Consider the following 17,207-nt stretch of genomic DNA (forward strand, 5'->3'; position numbering starts at 1 on the left):
ATTTGTTTTTCTGTGTTGCATACATTTTTTTTTAAGTTAAGTTTAATACCTGTTACAAGCTATAAGCATTTCATTTTCTACTGAATTGTGCATGTTTACATGACAATTGACACTTTGATATACATGATCATTTACGAATTGCTGAAAGTAACAACCAGTATTTATTTGTATGTAATTGTATATGGTATTTAAATGCAATTTACTATATATCGTATGCGTAGCAGTAGATCTATATAGCACAACAATGATATTTTCAGACCAAACGATAGGTTATCACAGATATCCACACGTTTTATTTACGTCAAATCTTCAACTTTTAATTGTCATAGTGTTTTGTCTTCAACGAATAAAATAAACCACCCAAGTTCAGGACCAAGGTATTGTGTTTTTTTGGAATGTGCATTTTCACAAATATTAAACTTGGTGTGTTATTAAAGCAAGTTTTTTTAAGCAAAAAGACTTATTCCCTGTAAAAAAGCATTAATAATGCAAACATTTGGATTGTGTTTTCGACGTAAAACACATATTGTATAGATGAGAAAAGCACTCTCGTATTACTAAGTGAAACCCCGGTCGTAGATCCACAATTATAATAGAAACATGGCGAAGGAATTGTAACATAGCGCTTATGTGGCCAAGATGTCAAAACAAAGATGTGTGTTTGATGTGTGTTTGAAATAAGATGCGTTGGTAAACAAAGCAGTAAAATGCTTAATATTAATATAGAAAAATAAAGTTATTAGAAATTTATGTAATCAATAGTTATAATTGCATACTTTCTCGTAATAATATCATACAATCATATAACTTCCGCCACATTGCACACATTAGTGATGGTTGATTCAAATATTATTGTAATTTTAAATAATTTGAATCTTTATCTTCAACATGTTTTATTAGTATACCTCACTTTTATTCACAATGCTAAACTCCCATAGGTCATCGTGACATAGAAATACTGTCAGACCCAGCGGGAAAAAAGTACTGTCCAAATAATACTGTCGCCCGCTACATTAGCAATCACGTGCCACCAGCGGGGAAAAATTTACTGTCAAAAAAATACTCATTTTACTGTCGCCCGCTACCTTAGCAATCACGTGCGAAATGGTAAAAAAATATACTGTCCCATTCGCGCATGCGCAGAACGCAGTTTTGCATTTCCGTTGTATTTGGATAATTAAAATATCGATTGCAGCTGAAACTGTGCTGTAGAATAGATAAATGCCATTATTTAAGCTTTCACAGGAGTCATAAAAAATCAATTTAGTATAAACGACACGCTTACCTCAATGGCAACTTTAATTCAATGCTAATAACAATAAAGTTACAACGATGTACACTTCCAGTGTCTGTTCTTAAGGTTCATGGGGGGGATAAATTTCATTAAAACTTCTCTTTGGTTTTTCTTCATTGAATTTGGTACAATATGGTCAAACTATATATCATTTTAAAGCTTAAGACGGATAGAATAACATAAACACATTTTTGACATTCAATATTTGTGTGCTTTATTCATATTTTTGTTTAAAACCAATACATTTTTACACTAATTTACAAAATCTCAATCTAAAGTTAGGAAGGATATGCACTACCTTAAGTTGAATAAATACAAAGCTATATACATATACAAGGTCAAGTTAGCGACATTTCACAGAAAATAATTGCCATAAAACAACAAATGAGTTTTTATTCAACTGCCTTTTTTGGATAAATATCCTAAACAAAGTTCTAAAAATAACTAAAACGTAACTACTTTTTAAAAATCCAGGTACGGTGGATAATAAGAGTCACAATTATATTTCAAAGGCTTAACAATTTTGTTATTTACCTCTCAACCAAATTGCAAATTTTACACCATCTCAAATTGAAATACATTGCAGACGACATATAAAATTGTTAAGAAATAAAGAAATTGGCAAAACTATTGATTTTATAGTTCGATTCCTTCTACCCATTTTGAAAGCGTGGCCATCGCTGTGATCCGTAGAAAAACGTGCAAAACAAATCGGTCGAAACCACGTGCAGTGGTGAGAAAACCGGGTATGTGTATACACATACCTGAGAAAACACATGTACTTATTTTGACAATTGTGTGGTACTAGTAAAACAACTATTAACATTAATCAGCAAGAGATCGCACTAAATAACAGAAATGACCACGCAGAGATATCATCACTTACCCTATTGCAAATATTTTCCAGTTGAAAATTGTCCCCCACAAGACTTTTTTAGTTTATTTGTTTTGTTTTTCTGGAGCCGAAGTGCATCTTACAGAATATCCATCCAACTTCCGTTGTTTTCACTTTCGTTATTAAAAACTCCGTTTAAAAGAATTATTTCTACTTTTAGATTGTTAAAGCGATGTATTATTATATATTATTGATAGAATTGTATACCGTGATGAATTGAACGGAGTTATGTATCGATCTTTCTGTCAGTCTGTAAGCGTACTATTTTATGCGCAATAATATAAGTACAGTGATTCGACAACGATTGTAAACATTGGTGAAATGCTTCTTACATAGTTATTCTTTTGAGTGTTTATGAGGTCTGATCGTGCAGTTTGCAAACATCAAAGGAAAGATTACAATCCAATGCATTTGTCATCGTCAACCGTTTGGAATGTCAATTAGGCGATGAGTGAGTTTTTAGCATGTTTCTTTCTATTTTATTAATTTAAAAATGGCTGCCCCCATGGTGATGAAATGACATGTGTTCGAGTTTTGATATTTTTAGATATGTAAACTTTTTTTACTATTTAAGCGTAACTTGCCCTCGTCAATGTCGATATTATTCACTAGTTATATAATTTTCCGCCGAAATACGTGGAATAAACATGATTCAGATTTTTGAAAATAATGTATATTTTAGTGCTAAAATCGCTTTGTAGTTTGATTGACTTTGTGGATGTTATGATACGTTGTTGTACAAAATTGGTAGGAGTTTGAAGGAAAAACATCCTTTCAAGCATATATGTATACATTTTCAATGTGGCACTCTTCCTTTAGTCAAATTTGAGTTCAATGCTAGGGGTCCCACATTTTTCAAAATGAAGCCTCTACATGAACCTTAAGGTGTTATACAGGACAAACACACAATCCGAAATACGGTTTGGATTCGTTCGATGCTTTAAACAATTATTTTACTGTTAAAAAACCACCACGTCCAAATTGTTGACCCAAAATGTTTCATCACCGAAAAGACGTCACACAAGTACGTCATAAATTGCGTAATCAAGTGATGCAAATAAAATACGGAAAGCTGGTTCGGTTATATATTTTTAAAGAAATAATTGAAGACTAGGAAAATTGGTGGGATAAATCGATTACTAGGTCGGTTCCGAATAAAGCGAAGTTCATTTTGCTCGGCCCGAAAATCTGAACCACTCAACATATTAATGGTTGTTCATTGCTGAAATTAAATACAATAATTGAATATTAAAATTGTTCATGGCTCATATAAATTGTTCATATTTGAATAGTTTGTGCGGTATAATAAAATAAATATTGCATCTCTCACGACAAAGCAATTAATTATTAGCAGGGGAATTTAACAAGTAATAAAAAAATATATGTCTACCATCAGAAACACTGACTAAAGCAATTATCTTATTAACAAGTTAATACGTGGTTTGTTCTTGATAAACCATCGAGTTGACAGTATTTCCTCAAGGTGACAAATTAACTGTCACCCTGTCAGACATGTAATATTTATATACTATAAACCGATTAAGCAACAGCACTGATGCTACTATAGTATCATGATTAATTATAAGAAAGTAGATCAACATGATTTACGTGTTTAATTAACGTTTCAATTTCCTGTAGCATTATGTGATTCGGTAAGGCTTCTATTATTACCCGCGTATTTTGGGCGTCACACCGGACTGGCGTCCTTACGGCGACCTAAGACTGTGTTTCTGGAAATTTCTGATTGTCGTAGTAAGGACGCCAATGCCTGTTTCGGTACAAATGCAGTTTGTCGCGTTCCCGTCACACCAGCGTCCTGGTTTATGGCGTTCTGCGCGTCCTCACGGCGACCTTACCGCGTTCATACTGCGTCCTTACGGCGACCAAAGCCGCCCATACGGCGTCTGAGTGGCGTCCTTGGCGTTCTTACTGCGTTCTTATTGCGGCCATAGTCGTACTGAGGACGCAATAGACGTACAAAGGACGTACTAATGTCGCAATAAGGTCGCCGTACGGTCGCCTTGCAGTTAATGATCATTTTCTGTGGGTTTGAGCGGCGACCACACGACGACCATGGCGACTTTACTGCGACCCTACCACGTCCCTACTACGACTACTGCGTCTCTACGGCGTCCCTACGACGTCCTTAACAGAACGCCGTAGAACGCCGGACTTCGGCGACTACTTTGAACATGTTCAAAGTGGTCGCCGTGGGCTCGCGTTCTGAGCAATTTTCGGCGTTCTCACTGCGACCTCTTGCGTCCTTACTGCGTCCCTCTGGCGTCTATGGCGTCCTCCTTGCGAGCTGGGTCGCCGTAAGGACGAAGTAAGGACACAAGTCCGGTGTGACGGGGGTATTAAGGACGGATGCTTGTTTGTCTTTTTGAGAACACTGTTGTAGGTCATGCGAATTAAATTGACGTGTTGGAAGAATATTTGGTATGCAAGTTGCACAATTTGTATGGGGTTAACCAAAATATTACAGTGTGCGCAAACAAATGATATTTGGAAAGTACCGTTTGACGACGCTTGAAAACGTGTTTTGGGACACTCGTTCTCATTCAAGAAAAGGAAAGGGTCTCGTATCGCTCCTATCTTTACGTTCAGACAGTTACTAACAGTTGGTTTTCTTTCGATTGGTTGACATATATGCATTATGTGTCTGTCAAATGTTTATTCAATATGCCTCTTTTGTTTGTAAGGTCAAATCATGTTTTTGTGAGGAAAAATTCATGTTGTTTAGAGTTCTATGAATATATTTGGCACTTTTGTGTGGACGGTTATCTGGAAGACAATACATTTGAAACGTTTGAAAATTATATAAATTTGTTCTTTTGTCAGTTCTCTGACGTGATTATGGATCTATAGAATTGCTGCTGGGAAAGGACAATGTATAAATATTGTGAATACAATGATCTATTTTCAAAATGTATACAACTGTGGAAGTCACTGTCCTAAAAACAAAATTAACAAGAAACAAAATGAATCCTGGAAAGATACATTGAACTCGTTTGCTGAACTCAGTAAAAACCCAGTTTTTGCTTCAAAATCCATTATTTTACCCAGACATAACAATTGGTTACAAAAGAATGGCGACATATTTTTGGTATGCCTTTTCTGTCACACGGAATACGAATTTGCAGCGGTTGCAATACAGAATAACACATACAGAATTACACATAGAATCATAGGTACAAATTCCTTCTCATATGCAATTGGCTATGCCAACTCAGCCAACTGCACTTTGTGAAAAACTGAATGTGAAACAATTCAACATTAATTTTGGGAATGTAAGCTTGCCAATAAATTACTGGCAGAACTGTTTCTGTCTGTAATCATTTTTCGAACTGTCTAAACATGCCCTCTTTGATACTGGGACATGCGAATACAAAACAATTGGCACTTAAACCTTATATTTATTTTTATAAAAATGTATATTTATAAATAATAATAGTAATATGAACAAAACTAAACCCAAACTAAAGCAGCAAAATCGTACCTGTCTTTGCATTGCCTTGTACTAAATGAAATAATGATTCGAGGCAAAGTAAAGAATGGGAAACCGTGTCAAGACTTGTTAAGTAGTTGTAAATAGAAGTAATGTATTGTCAAATATTCCTTGAACAAATGCTGTTTATATTGTCACCACTTCTCAAGTAAATTATACAATAGACAGAAAAAGTCGTGTATTGTGAAATATTTCTTGAGCAATTGTAAACGTTATTGATGGTAAAATGTATAAGATGTGTTATAATATGTATATATTGCTTGTTAAATCCATACGATCCGTAGAGGGACGCCCTCGACACACACACACACACATATTCACGAGGTAAATAAACTGTATTGAACGGAAAAATATACCACTACTTAAGTGTTTGTCTCAAATACTTTTAACTATTTTCTAAATATTATAAATAAAGGAAACCATAACTCAGTTTTCTTTACGAGAAATGTAAAAATCGGACATTGTAATAAACACAAGCATTTAAGTAAAAACTACTAGACACAGGGTCGAAGCATTGACACAATATATCTGACTTTAAATCACACTTATATAAAGAAATGAATATCTTCTGAAAACGTACATCTGGAAAAATTTCCAATTATTCAGAACATAAGTCCACATAAAGTATCTTAATTTTCATCTAGATAAACAATTTACTGAACTCAATGAATTGCAGAAATGCCAGCTTTTAGACATAAATTTCATCAGAAAAGTATGAACGCAGGTGCGAAGAAAGAAAACGATATTTAGTTTCATTTGAATAAGCACATAATTCTGTATATACGATACTGTAAACGGGACACATTTTATTTGAAATATTTATTAAGAACAAATCTAAATATTTTGTATTTTGCTCTGTAATTATAACCATTTATCTCGTGATTACGGAAACGCACATGTACTATATTAGGTAAGGTAACACATGGCGGACATGCTAAATGTTAATACGCAACTTATGTATGTTCCATACAACCTATACCAAAGGTAATTGTAAACTCATCCGTCATTTGACTTAAATACACTATATGCGTTAAGTAGTATTAATATAACAAACAATACAATGTCATTTCATAAATGTCATTTAAACTACGTGTTTTTAATTTATAGAAAACCCCATGAATTGCTCAAAAGGTATTAAAGTACCGTTATATTCTCTTAAAAACGTCAATGTATGTTAATATTACATTTTAAAAACAATAGAATGTTTAATTAATTTTAATACCGACGTTGCTAATAAGTGTGTACCTGTTTTTCCCATATGTGGACGAAACGCGGACATTATACATTTTTAAGCGAATTCCATGTGTGTTAATAAGAAATTCAATGTAATATTAATACGTTAACACAGGTCTTATAGTGAATGTAATAACATCAATGAGTAGTTTTTGATAAACTTGAACGGTAAAGTAAATTTCAGGAACTGCTAATGAACTTCAAGTGTGATAAAAAAAAAAATACCACAATAACCAGTCTCGTTGACTCTTAACTCGAGCATAATGACAACGTGCAAAGTTCATACCAAAAAGGTTAAAAACCTCACCTCGTCGATATTTTAAAACACAACGAGGTTCCGCTGACGCCGAAATTCACTTTCCGGGTAAACTCTGTAACGGCGCCATTACCAAAATAATTTGATAATGAAACTCTGTATTTATGTTACACCGGTCTTATTTTCATTTTCGTTACCAGGCTATTGTGCTTATTTCCGCCATAAATATTAAAATCATCTAGGATCAATTTCGTGTAATCATGTAGATCACCCAATTGTTGTTTAGTAAAACATGTGACTGTAATTATATATAATTCAGTGAATTATATATGCTGGTCGATACACCTCGTTCGAAAACCACGTAAAATCCACTTCAAATGCAATACATTGTTGGCGCGTTGGAATAAACCACGAACAGACACAATAAATATCAACGAGGTCAACAATAAAATATAATTGATATTACATCAAAATCAATTGTTATAATGGACTTCACAGCAGTTACACAGAAACTCATTTATTTTAGACAATAACGATGAAGGCTCACGCAATACAATTAAGAACCCATCAATACTACTAATTAAATAAACAGTTTTCTAGACACGTTTCTCTGCTGATGTGTCTCTAAGGATTAAATATTCATCATAATCGTTTTTTGTTAAACAGTACACCATTTTACTTTTTATTATAATATGTTTACCTTATCGAAAACGATGTGTTTATAGTGGTTAATAACCTGAATGTAGGTTCACCTAATTGTATTACATTATTATTTTTTTAATTGTATACTCTGACGAAAAAAAGAGAATTTTCAATGATATACGTTGTAATACATACTAATAGCATAATGTATTCAAGTGTGTTTGTGTAAATTTCATGAAATTGTATTATCAAATATTATATTATTATCAATATGTATGACCATTCATGTATAAAATGTTCTTAATTGCAAACATTAAATTACATCGCACATACACATACAGAAATAGTTATTTCATTATTCGACTTGACCTCGAAAAAAGAAACAATGATTTTTGTGGTAGCTGAAATTTCATTTAAAAGCATTATTGTGACTGACAAAATGACACTAAATGAGATTTTAATTCCAAATTAAGTACTGGCAAAATAAATCATTTTAATCGCTTGCAAACATGTATATTAAATCTAGATATAATATGTAAGATTAAAAATTACATTAAATTCAAGTAAAACAAATCTTAAATTTTATTAATCTAAATCGATTTCAGAAATCAAACTTCCAAATATGGCAACAATCAATTGCTTATATTGCATTAGGAAATTGAAATCAGGAGGTTTGAGCAGGCATTACTTGAAAATGACATATCTACAGAGAATCATATCATTAATCTGTTGAATTCCATTTAATATTGTAACACTAAACACATACAGAGATCGTTATTCTGCTGAATTTATATAAATATAAGGAATGCATAACATTAAAAGCCCTTGTATAAGCTAGCATTAGCAAAAAAAAGTATTAGTCTTTTTGTAACACCTTTTTTTAGCACTTTAACACTTTTTGTCTCTACCACAACCATCCTCACCATCTCCCAACTACCCCACCCTCGCCCTCTCCCAACGATCCCCATCCTCAACCTCTCCAAACCACCCTCACCCTCTCCCAACCACACCTTCGCCCTCTCCCAACCACACCCTCATCCTCTCCCAACCACACCTTCAACCTCTCCCAACCAACCACACCTGCACCCTCTCACAACCACACCCTCACCCTGTCCCAACCACCCTCACCCTCTCACGACACCCTCAACCTCTCCCAACCACCCTAATCCTCTCCCAACCACACCCTCTCCGTCTACCAACCACACCCTCAACCTCTCCGAACCACCCTCACTCTCTCCCAACCACACCCTTACCCTCTCCCAACCACACCCTCAAACTATCAAAACCACCCCACCCTCAACCTCTCCGAACCACCCTCACCCTCTCCCAACCACACCCTCAACCTCTACAAACCACCTCCACCCTCAAACTCTCCCAACCACCCTAATCCTTACCCTCTCCCAACGAACCTCACCCTTACCTTCTCCCAACTAACATCACACTCTCCCAACCACCCTCACCCTCTCCCAACCTACCACACCCTCGCCCTCTCCCAACCACACCCTCAACCTCTCCCAACCACCCTCACCCTCTCCAAACCATCCCACCCTCACCCTTTCTCAACCACCCCCACCCTCACCCTCTCCAAACCACCCTCGCTCTCTCTCAACTACCCTCATCCTCTCCCAACCATCCCCACCCTCATCCTCTCCCAACCACCCCACCATCGCCCTCTCCCAACCACACCCTCAACCTCTCCCAACAACCCTCACCCTCTCCCAACAGCCCTCACCCTCTCTCAACCACCCTCATCCTCTCCCAACCACCCTCACCCTCATCCTCTCCCAACCACCCCCACCCTCGCCTTCTCCCAACCACACCCTTAACCTCTCCCAACAATCCTCACCCCCTCCCAACCACCCTTAACCTCTCCCAACCACCCTCATCCTCTCCCAACCACACTCACACTCTCCCAACCACCCTCAACCTCTCCCAACCACCCCCACCCTCGCCCATACTCAACCACCCTTATTCTTACCCTCTTCCGACGAACATCACCCTCATCCTCTCCCAACCAACCACACCCTCACCCTCTCCCAACCACCCTCACACTCTCCCAATCACCCTCACCCTCTCCCAACCAACCACACCCTCGCCCTTTCCCAACCACACCCTCAACCTCTCCCATCCATCCTCACCCTCTCCAAACCATCCCACCCTCACCCTCTCCCAACCACCCCACCCTCACCCTCTCCCAAACCACCCTCGCCCTCTCTCAACCACCCTCATACTTACCCTCTCCAACCACAAACACCCTCACCCTCTCCAAACCATCCCACCCTCAACCTCTCCCAACCACCCTCACCCTCTCCCAACCACCCTCACCCTCTCTTAACCACCCTCATACTTACCCTCTCCCATTCAACCCCACCCTCATCCTCCCCCAACCAACCACACCCTCACACTCTCTCAACCACCCCCACCCTCGCCCTCTCCCAACCACCCTCATACTTACCCTCTCCCAACCAACCAACCCCTCATCCTCTTCCAACCACACTCACCCTCTCCGAACCACCCTCACCCTCTCCCAACCTACCACACCCTCTGGTATTGCTTCATAACATAACTTTAATCATCACCGACGTTTGTAACGTTGCTGTCAAACTGCGAGATCATCAATTGAGACCATACTTGTCAATCGCTAATTAATTATCGAATATGACAAAGTGTTGATACGGAACACACAGATACAAAAATATCAGAATAACAAAAACTTATTAGCTTTGTAAAATGATTCCAATATGACGACACTTTTAGCACGTGGGCGAAACATGAACGCTTTTCATGCGTGGCGAATACTGCGTTTTGATTGGAGAACACTCATTTCTGCCAGGTAGACTCCACCAAGAGGAGGAGATAAGGGTAGACTGGCCTGATTTTCGGAATATTTTGCCGAATTTACATGTTTGAGATGCGCACACGCGGGCACTTGTTTCCGGTCGAGTCGCTTATTCCGTTTGTTTTGCGAGAAAATAATAATAGAAAATGTGTTTTCGCCACTAGTTTTCGCAAATTGACAGATTGTATCGCCACTCTTCTAGAACTTTCGAATTTGGCGACAATTGCGAATGGCAGCGGGAGCCCTGAACTGTCCCTCTCCCAACCACACTCATCAACACCCTCTCCAAACCAACCACACCCTCACAATCTCAACCACCCCTACCCTCGCCCTCTCCCAACCACCCTCAAACTTACCCTCTCCGAACCACCTCACCCTCTCTCAACCACCCTTACCCTCTCCCAACCACCCTGACCCTCTCCCAACCACCATGACCCTCTCCCAACCACCCTCACCCTCTCCCATCGACCCCCATCCTCAACCTCTCCCAACGACCCCCACCCTCGCCCTCTCCCAACCACCTCACCCTCACCCTCTCCCAACCCTCGCTCTCTCTCAACTACCCTCACCCTCTCCCAACCGACCCCCATCCTCCACCTCTCCCAACGACCCAAATCCTCAACCTCTCCAACCACCTCACCCTCACCCTCTCCCAACCACCCCCACCCATCGCCCTATCTCTGAACCACCCTCATACTTACCCTCTCCACAACCAACCCCCACCCTCATCCTACCCCAACCAACCACACCTTCACACTTTCTCAACCACCCTCACCCTCGCCCTCTCACAACCACCCTCATACTTACCCTCTCCCAAACAACCAACCCCTCATCCTCTTTCAAACCACCCCGCACCCTCTCCCAAACCACCCTCACCCTCTCCCAACGACCCCCATCCTCAACCTCTCCCCACAGACCCCCACTCTCGCCCTTTTCCCTACCATCTCACGCATTACCCTCTCCCAACCACCCGACCCTCACCCTCTCTCAACCGCCCTCACCCTCTCCCAAACCACCCTCACCCTTTCCAACAACCCACATCCTCAACCTCTCCCAACAACCTCACTATCACCCTTTCCCAACCACCCCAACCCTCGCCCGCTCTCAACCACCTTCATACTTACCCTCTCCCACCAACCTCAACACAACCCTCTCCGAACCACCCTACCCTCCCCCAACCCTCACCCTCTCCCAACCACCCTTACCCTTTCCCAACCATCCTCAACCTCTCCCAACCACCATAACCCTCTTCCAACCAACCACACCCTCAACCTCTCCCAACCACCCTCACCCTCGCCCAACCACCCTCAATCCCTCCCAACCACCACACCCTCAACCTCTCCTAACCACCCTCACCCTCTCCCAACCACCCTCACCCTCTCCCAACTACAAACACCCTCATCCTATCCCAACAACCCTCGCCATCTCCCAACCACCCTCATCCTCTCCCATTCAACCACACCCTCACCCTATCCCAACCACCCTCGCCATCTCCCAACCACCCTTATCATCTCCCAACCAACCACACCCTCACCCTATCCCAATCACCCTCGCCATCTTCCAACCACCCTCACCCTATCCCAACCAACCACACCCTCACCCTATCCAAACCACCCTCGCTGTCTCCCAACCACCCTTATCCTCTCGCAACCAACCACACCCTCACCTTATCCCAACCACCCTCATCCTCTCCCAACCAACCACACCCTCACCTTATCCCAACCATCCTCGCCATCTCCCAACCACCCTCAACCTTACTCTCTCCCAACCACCCTCAACCTCTCCCCACTATCCCCACTATCCCCACTCTCAGCCTCTCCTAACCACCCCCACCCTCTCCCTCTAACAACAACCCCCACCCTCTCCTTCTCTCAACCACCGCCACCCGCACCCTCTCCCAACCACCCTCTCTCTACTTCCACCACCATCACCCTCTCCCATCCCCTTCCCCCACCCTCCCTATTATACGCCAGTCTGCTCGCCCATGTATAATTTCGCAAGCAGGATAATGGTAAAATGGTTACATTTAAAATGGTAACATTCACGGAATCTTTGACAGAAATCTAATGAAGTCATAGGCCTTTACTAGTTATACATTATCGCAATATTTCTCGAGGTACGAATTAACTAACAAATAGAATAGTATTAAGACATACACAAACACAAGAAACTAGAACGTGTGCGTGTATCGGATAAAAAAAAAATATGTAAAAAGCGAATTTTTGTTTGAAGCTTATTCGTGGTTTTGAAGTTCCCAGTGCATTACTGATAATAGTGATACGCGTCTATGAATTATTTTAGTTAAGCTTTATTGTCAAACGTTCTCACAATACACCGCAAATGACATAAAAACACAGCTAGGTGTTATATACAATGTACTAAAGCTTGCAATTATTTATTAAGTACTCACCATATTATTTAAAATAACGGTATGTATTGTATAACACTAAACTCATTATTTAAACATAAGTAACTGACTAGCACGATTAAAATGAAGATCAAAAACATTGTCAACCTAAAGTTTAGTTTCTCTTACTTGAGGATGAAGACATGAATGATCTTACTAAGGATTGCATTAAATGCCGTTTACAGTTTGCAGTCTATTCTGTTTCAATAAATAAAAAAAGTTGATGTCCAACTATAAATGATTTAGATGACAATTGTGTCTTGTTCTGAGAAAACTAGGCATAATACATAGGCGTAAAGTGTCGTCTGTGCGGACTGCACAGGCTAAACAGGGACGACACTTTCCGCTTTTATGGTATTTTTAGTTTTAAGGAAGTCCCTCCTTACCGAAAATCAAGTGGACTGCACAGGCTAATCTGGGACGACACTTTACGCTCATGCATTATGCCCAGTTTTCTCAGAACACGACTCAATTGTACTTTTTTTAAATTAACCCTGTATCTTAACTTGTGTGATTTAGATACCAGACCTGGAATCGTTAGCAAACGCTTTGTCCCGGATCTGCGAGTATTTTTTACCCAATGTCAAAATGACAACTGGGATTTTGCATCCTGTTTCCTGGGTATATACAATTATCGGATTATATCTATATCATCGTCCGTCACATTCTTCCGTTTGAAAACCATCTGCAAATAAGGGGATTTAGACGTAAATGCCTTGATCCAAGGTGGGATTGGTACCCCAAAGTATTGTTTAATTATTTCCGGTCGAATAATAGGTGGAAAAACAGCATGAATGATGTGCTGGTATTTTGTTAAGACTTCAAAATACAAGTCAAGTCATTTCAAACACGATAGAAGAAACATATAAATACATACGGATTTTAAAATGTTTGATATGTATAAGTAAAGAAGCGTATTGATGTTTCAATTGATTTCATTTTCTAATCCGATTTGAATTATTTAAACGTCGGTTTGCCTTGTTTATTTATTTAATCATTGCAAAACAATAGTGTATGTGTTTGTTTAATTGTGAATAAGTAAACATAATAAACATTTAACTTAACGTTTTTAAACAATGCTGAAACTGCTATTATCGTAAATGCTCGTTACATATTCTCAAAAAATCGAAATCGTATACAAGTACGTGTTGGTTTGCTTTTAGTTTCGTTTTGGACGGTGTTTCGCGCACAGTCACTAGTACGGCAAATCGAAATTGAGATGGTAATATGCGAAGTGACCTTCCCTGTTTCCCTGCCGTCTCTAGTCATTACAGAGCTTCAATAGCAGCATATGTCTTTATATAGCTTCAATAGCAGCATATGTCATAAGAACAATTTTCACTCGACGCGGGTCAATTTGCTTCGACCATTATAACCACGCTTCCACGCGCTCCTTTTTTAATAGGGTGTACTGAATCAACAGGGAACCCACTCAGGCCCCGTATCACGACCTATTTGAGAACAATTTTAAAACATGTAAACACTGCTCTCTTGTTAAGACGGATTGTGATGACGAAATTTATATCAAGGTTGTAAGACCTGCATTTCTGCTTATTTTGTCCCGAAATATGAATAGTACATATTAAAAGATGCATGGCCCTCCTATGTAACCATACCTTCATGATGTTTAAGTTATACATATTCAAACAATATGCGCAATTTGCTTACGAAACAATAGAACAAAACGATGCACTAAAAATATACTTTTGCTGATGCCTTTTTAATGCATATTTTATGTTTCGTAAACATTTTACAACACAAGAATAACGAAGAAAATGTATAGATCAAATATTAAGAATCTGGACGCCTTGCAGCATATTATACATAAAGATAATTAAGTTATTAGCTATTGGAAATGCAATGTGCATACTGCTTGATTCTTTTCTTTCTGCTCTTTATTTGATGAAGTTTTACTAAACTAGTATGTATGTATAACTTATTTACGTAAACTTTGATTCCTATGATGTTGATTGGTTTTTCAACTGAAGTAAGGTACATTTATGTATTGTGTAAGACCATGTTATTACCCAAATGTGCTATAGATTTCTTGATTGTTTTCAATAAATCATCTTATGAAATGGAAGGAAATAATGATACATTATGATGCAAAACTTCTGTGCTTTTTACCTGCTTCTATTTTTCTTTCTTAATTTTATAACAATGTTTACACTGAAAACATCAAAAGTCAGTAACGCGCCACTTGAATAGTGTCAGACAGCTGTATTTAAGGGTTAATTACGTCAGCTGCTATATCATTAATTAAAATAATCAGGAGCCAACATTTGTTTACGAAACGGATCTCCCACTAGAAAAAACACACACAATAAAATGACTGTTGTATTTTTATTTCCTAAATGATACTCGCTGAATTTGTGCGATAAAGTTTAGCAAATTTTCTTTTTGATAATCATATAAGAAAGCTATTGTTATTTTCTTTCAAAAGAACTCTTTAAAATAAATAATGTCAACTTATCTCAGGACATTTCCATCAGATGGGTTACAAAAAACGTTATATCATTCGAGCGCGCTATCTGTTCGCCCCTGTAAAAACGCAATTAAGATAGCATATCCGGCGTTACGTCTGGATGGCGTTCTAGATCACTAAATAACGTTATAATAACGTAATGTAGGCGGTTTAGCCTGGTCTCGTTATAAGGTAATAAATGTTAGCAACTCTTTTCCAGATAGATAGCGGAGGTTTGTGAGAGAACTCGTAAGTTTGTTACTATAATAACGGATCTTAACAACAAACAAGACAGATAAACATCGAATTACGCAACTTGTTTATACAAAAAAAATATCTAGTAGGTGCTCTGAAAACCTCGAATATAAGAATATTATTTCATCTTTAAATACCGACAGAGACGTTTCTTGTTACAACTTTGAATAACAATTGGATTGACAAAGATTTATATGTTTTGGTGTATTCCAGACATCAATAAAGCTAAAGAATCCGGATGGTCTAGTTTCGAGTATTAAAATAGCATAAATCGATTCAATGTCTAATTGCACAAAATACAATTACGTGCCTTAAAAACGAGCAAATACCGCATTCATCTGCACATTATTACGAATTGTTTCTTTTGAAGTGACTTTTTATGGTTTAAATGTAACATGCATAATGAATTTACAGCTTATTTAATTGTTTTAGAAATTCGAATACGAGGCGTAGTTGGTGAAGTAACCAAGGAAGTAGTTTAGCAAACGAATCATTACATAGCAAACAATGAGGATCCAGAAACTATTTTAAGAGATAAATTCTTTATCGTATCAACTTCTGTTACAACAGAAAACGAACTATATGCACCAAATGATTAAAACTGGGAACACCACTCTTGAACGGTCAACGCAAAGCATGTAGGGATTTAAACCGGTTTGACGTCATGTGGTGTAAACGAAAGCCCAAATTAATTTATTCTGAATTGAACTTTTAATAGAAGTTTATCTTATCATAAAGGAAGCTCCATATCTCTCAAAAGCTTTCAATTGAAGTACAATATGAACCTTAATCGGTGCAAATCAATCTGTTTAGATATAAATCAACCCGAGAATTCGGCATAGCTTATTAGGTTTCACAATTTATGTAAGTCTTTAAGTTTTTGTTTCAATTATATACACTTACACTAACGCAACGCAAATTCTATGATCCGTTGATTTTCTACCATCGGAATTCGTAGAAATACGGAATACAAACACTCAAATATTAATTTAATATTTTCCAAAAAGTTAAATTGAATTGAATGACGAGTTGATGAAATATATATATATATATATATATATATATATATATATATATATATATATATAATGTCTATAAACGAGTAAAATCACTCAGAATAGAAGAGTCACGAAGCTCACAACCTAAACATAATCACATACATTGAAAAATATTTCGTTTATAACACATACCTTAAATATATTAAAGTCATAAACGAATGCGACCAACGAGTGAAGCGGAATACAAAATGACTCAGGATCGGTAGCTCTATGACTTTTGGCAATACAATAGTTGTCAACGTACTTAGCAGCTGGTGAATTTAATATTGCAATTTTCAATCCCATTATTGGTTTCATTTTACAATCGTGTGTAACGTCTTCCCCAATAAACCATATGTGTAAAATGTTAAATACCT

General features: G+C 38.2%; 2 protein-coding genes across 2 annotated transcripts; both read left to right on the forward strand.

Annotated features, from left to right (window-relative positions):
* The first annotated feature begins 600 nt into the window (after positions 1–600).
* On the forward strand, positions 601–10,163 carry LOC127835629 (uncharacterized). Its single transcript, XM_052362065.1, has 3 exons — positions 601–614; positions 8,713–9,018; positions 9,554–10,163. Exons 1-3 carry the CDS (start codon positions 601–603, stop codon positions 10,161–10,163), a joined length of 930 nt encoding a protein of 309 aa, XP_052218025.1.
* Positions 10,164–10,896: 733 nt separating this feature from the next.
* LOC127835631 (uncharacterized) lies at positions 10,897–12,513 on the forward strand. Its single transcript, XM_052362066.1, has one exon. The coding sequence runs from the start codon at positions 10,897–10,899 to the stop codon at positions 12,511–12,513; it is 1,617 nt and encodes a 538-aa protein (XP_052218026.1).
* The last annotated feature ends 4,694 nt before the right edge of the window (positions 12,514–17,207 follow it).

Source organism: Dreissena polymorpha, chromosome 6 (genome assembly GCF_020536995.1).
Source record: "Dreissena polymorpha isolate Duluth1 chromosome 6, UMN_Dpol_1.0, whole genome shotgun sequence".
Lineage (NCBI taxonomy): Eukaryota > Metazoa > Mollusca > Bivalvia > Myida > Dreissenidae > Dreissena > Dreissena polymorpha.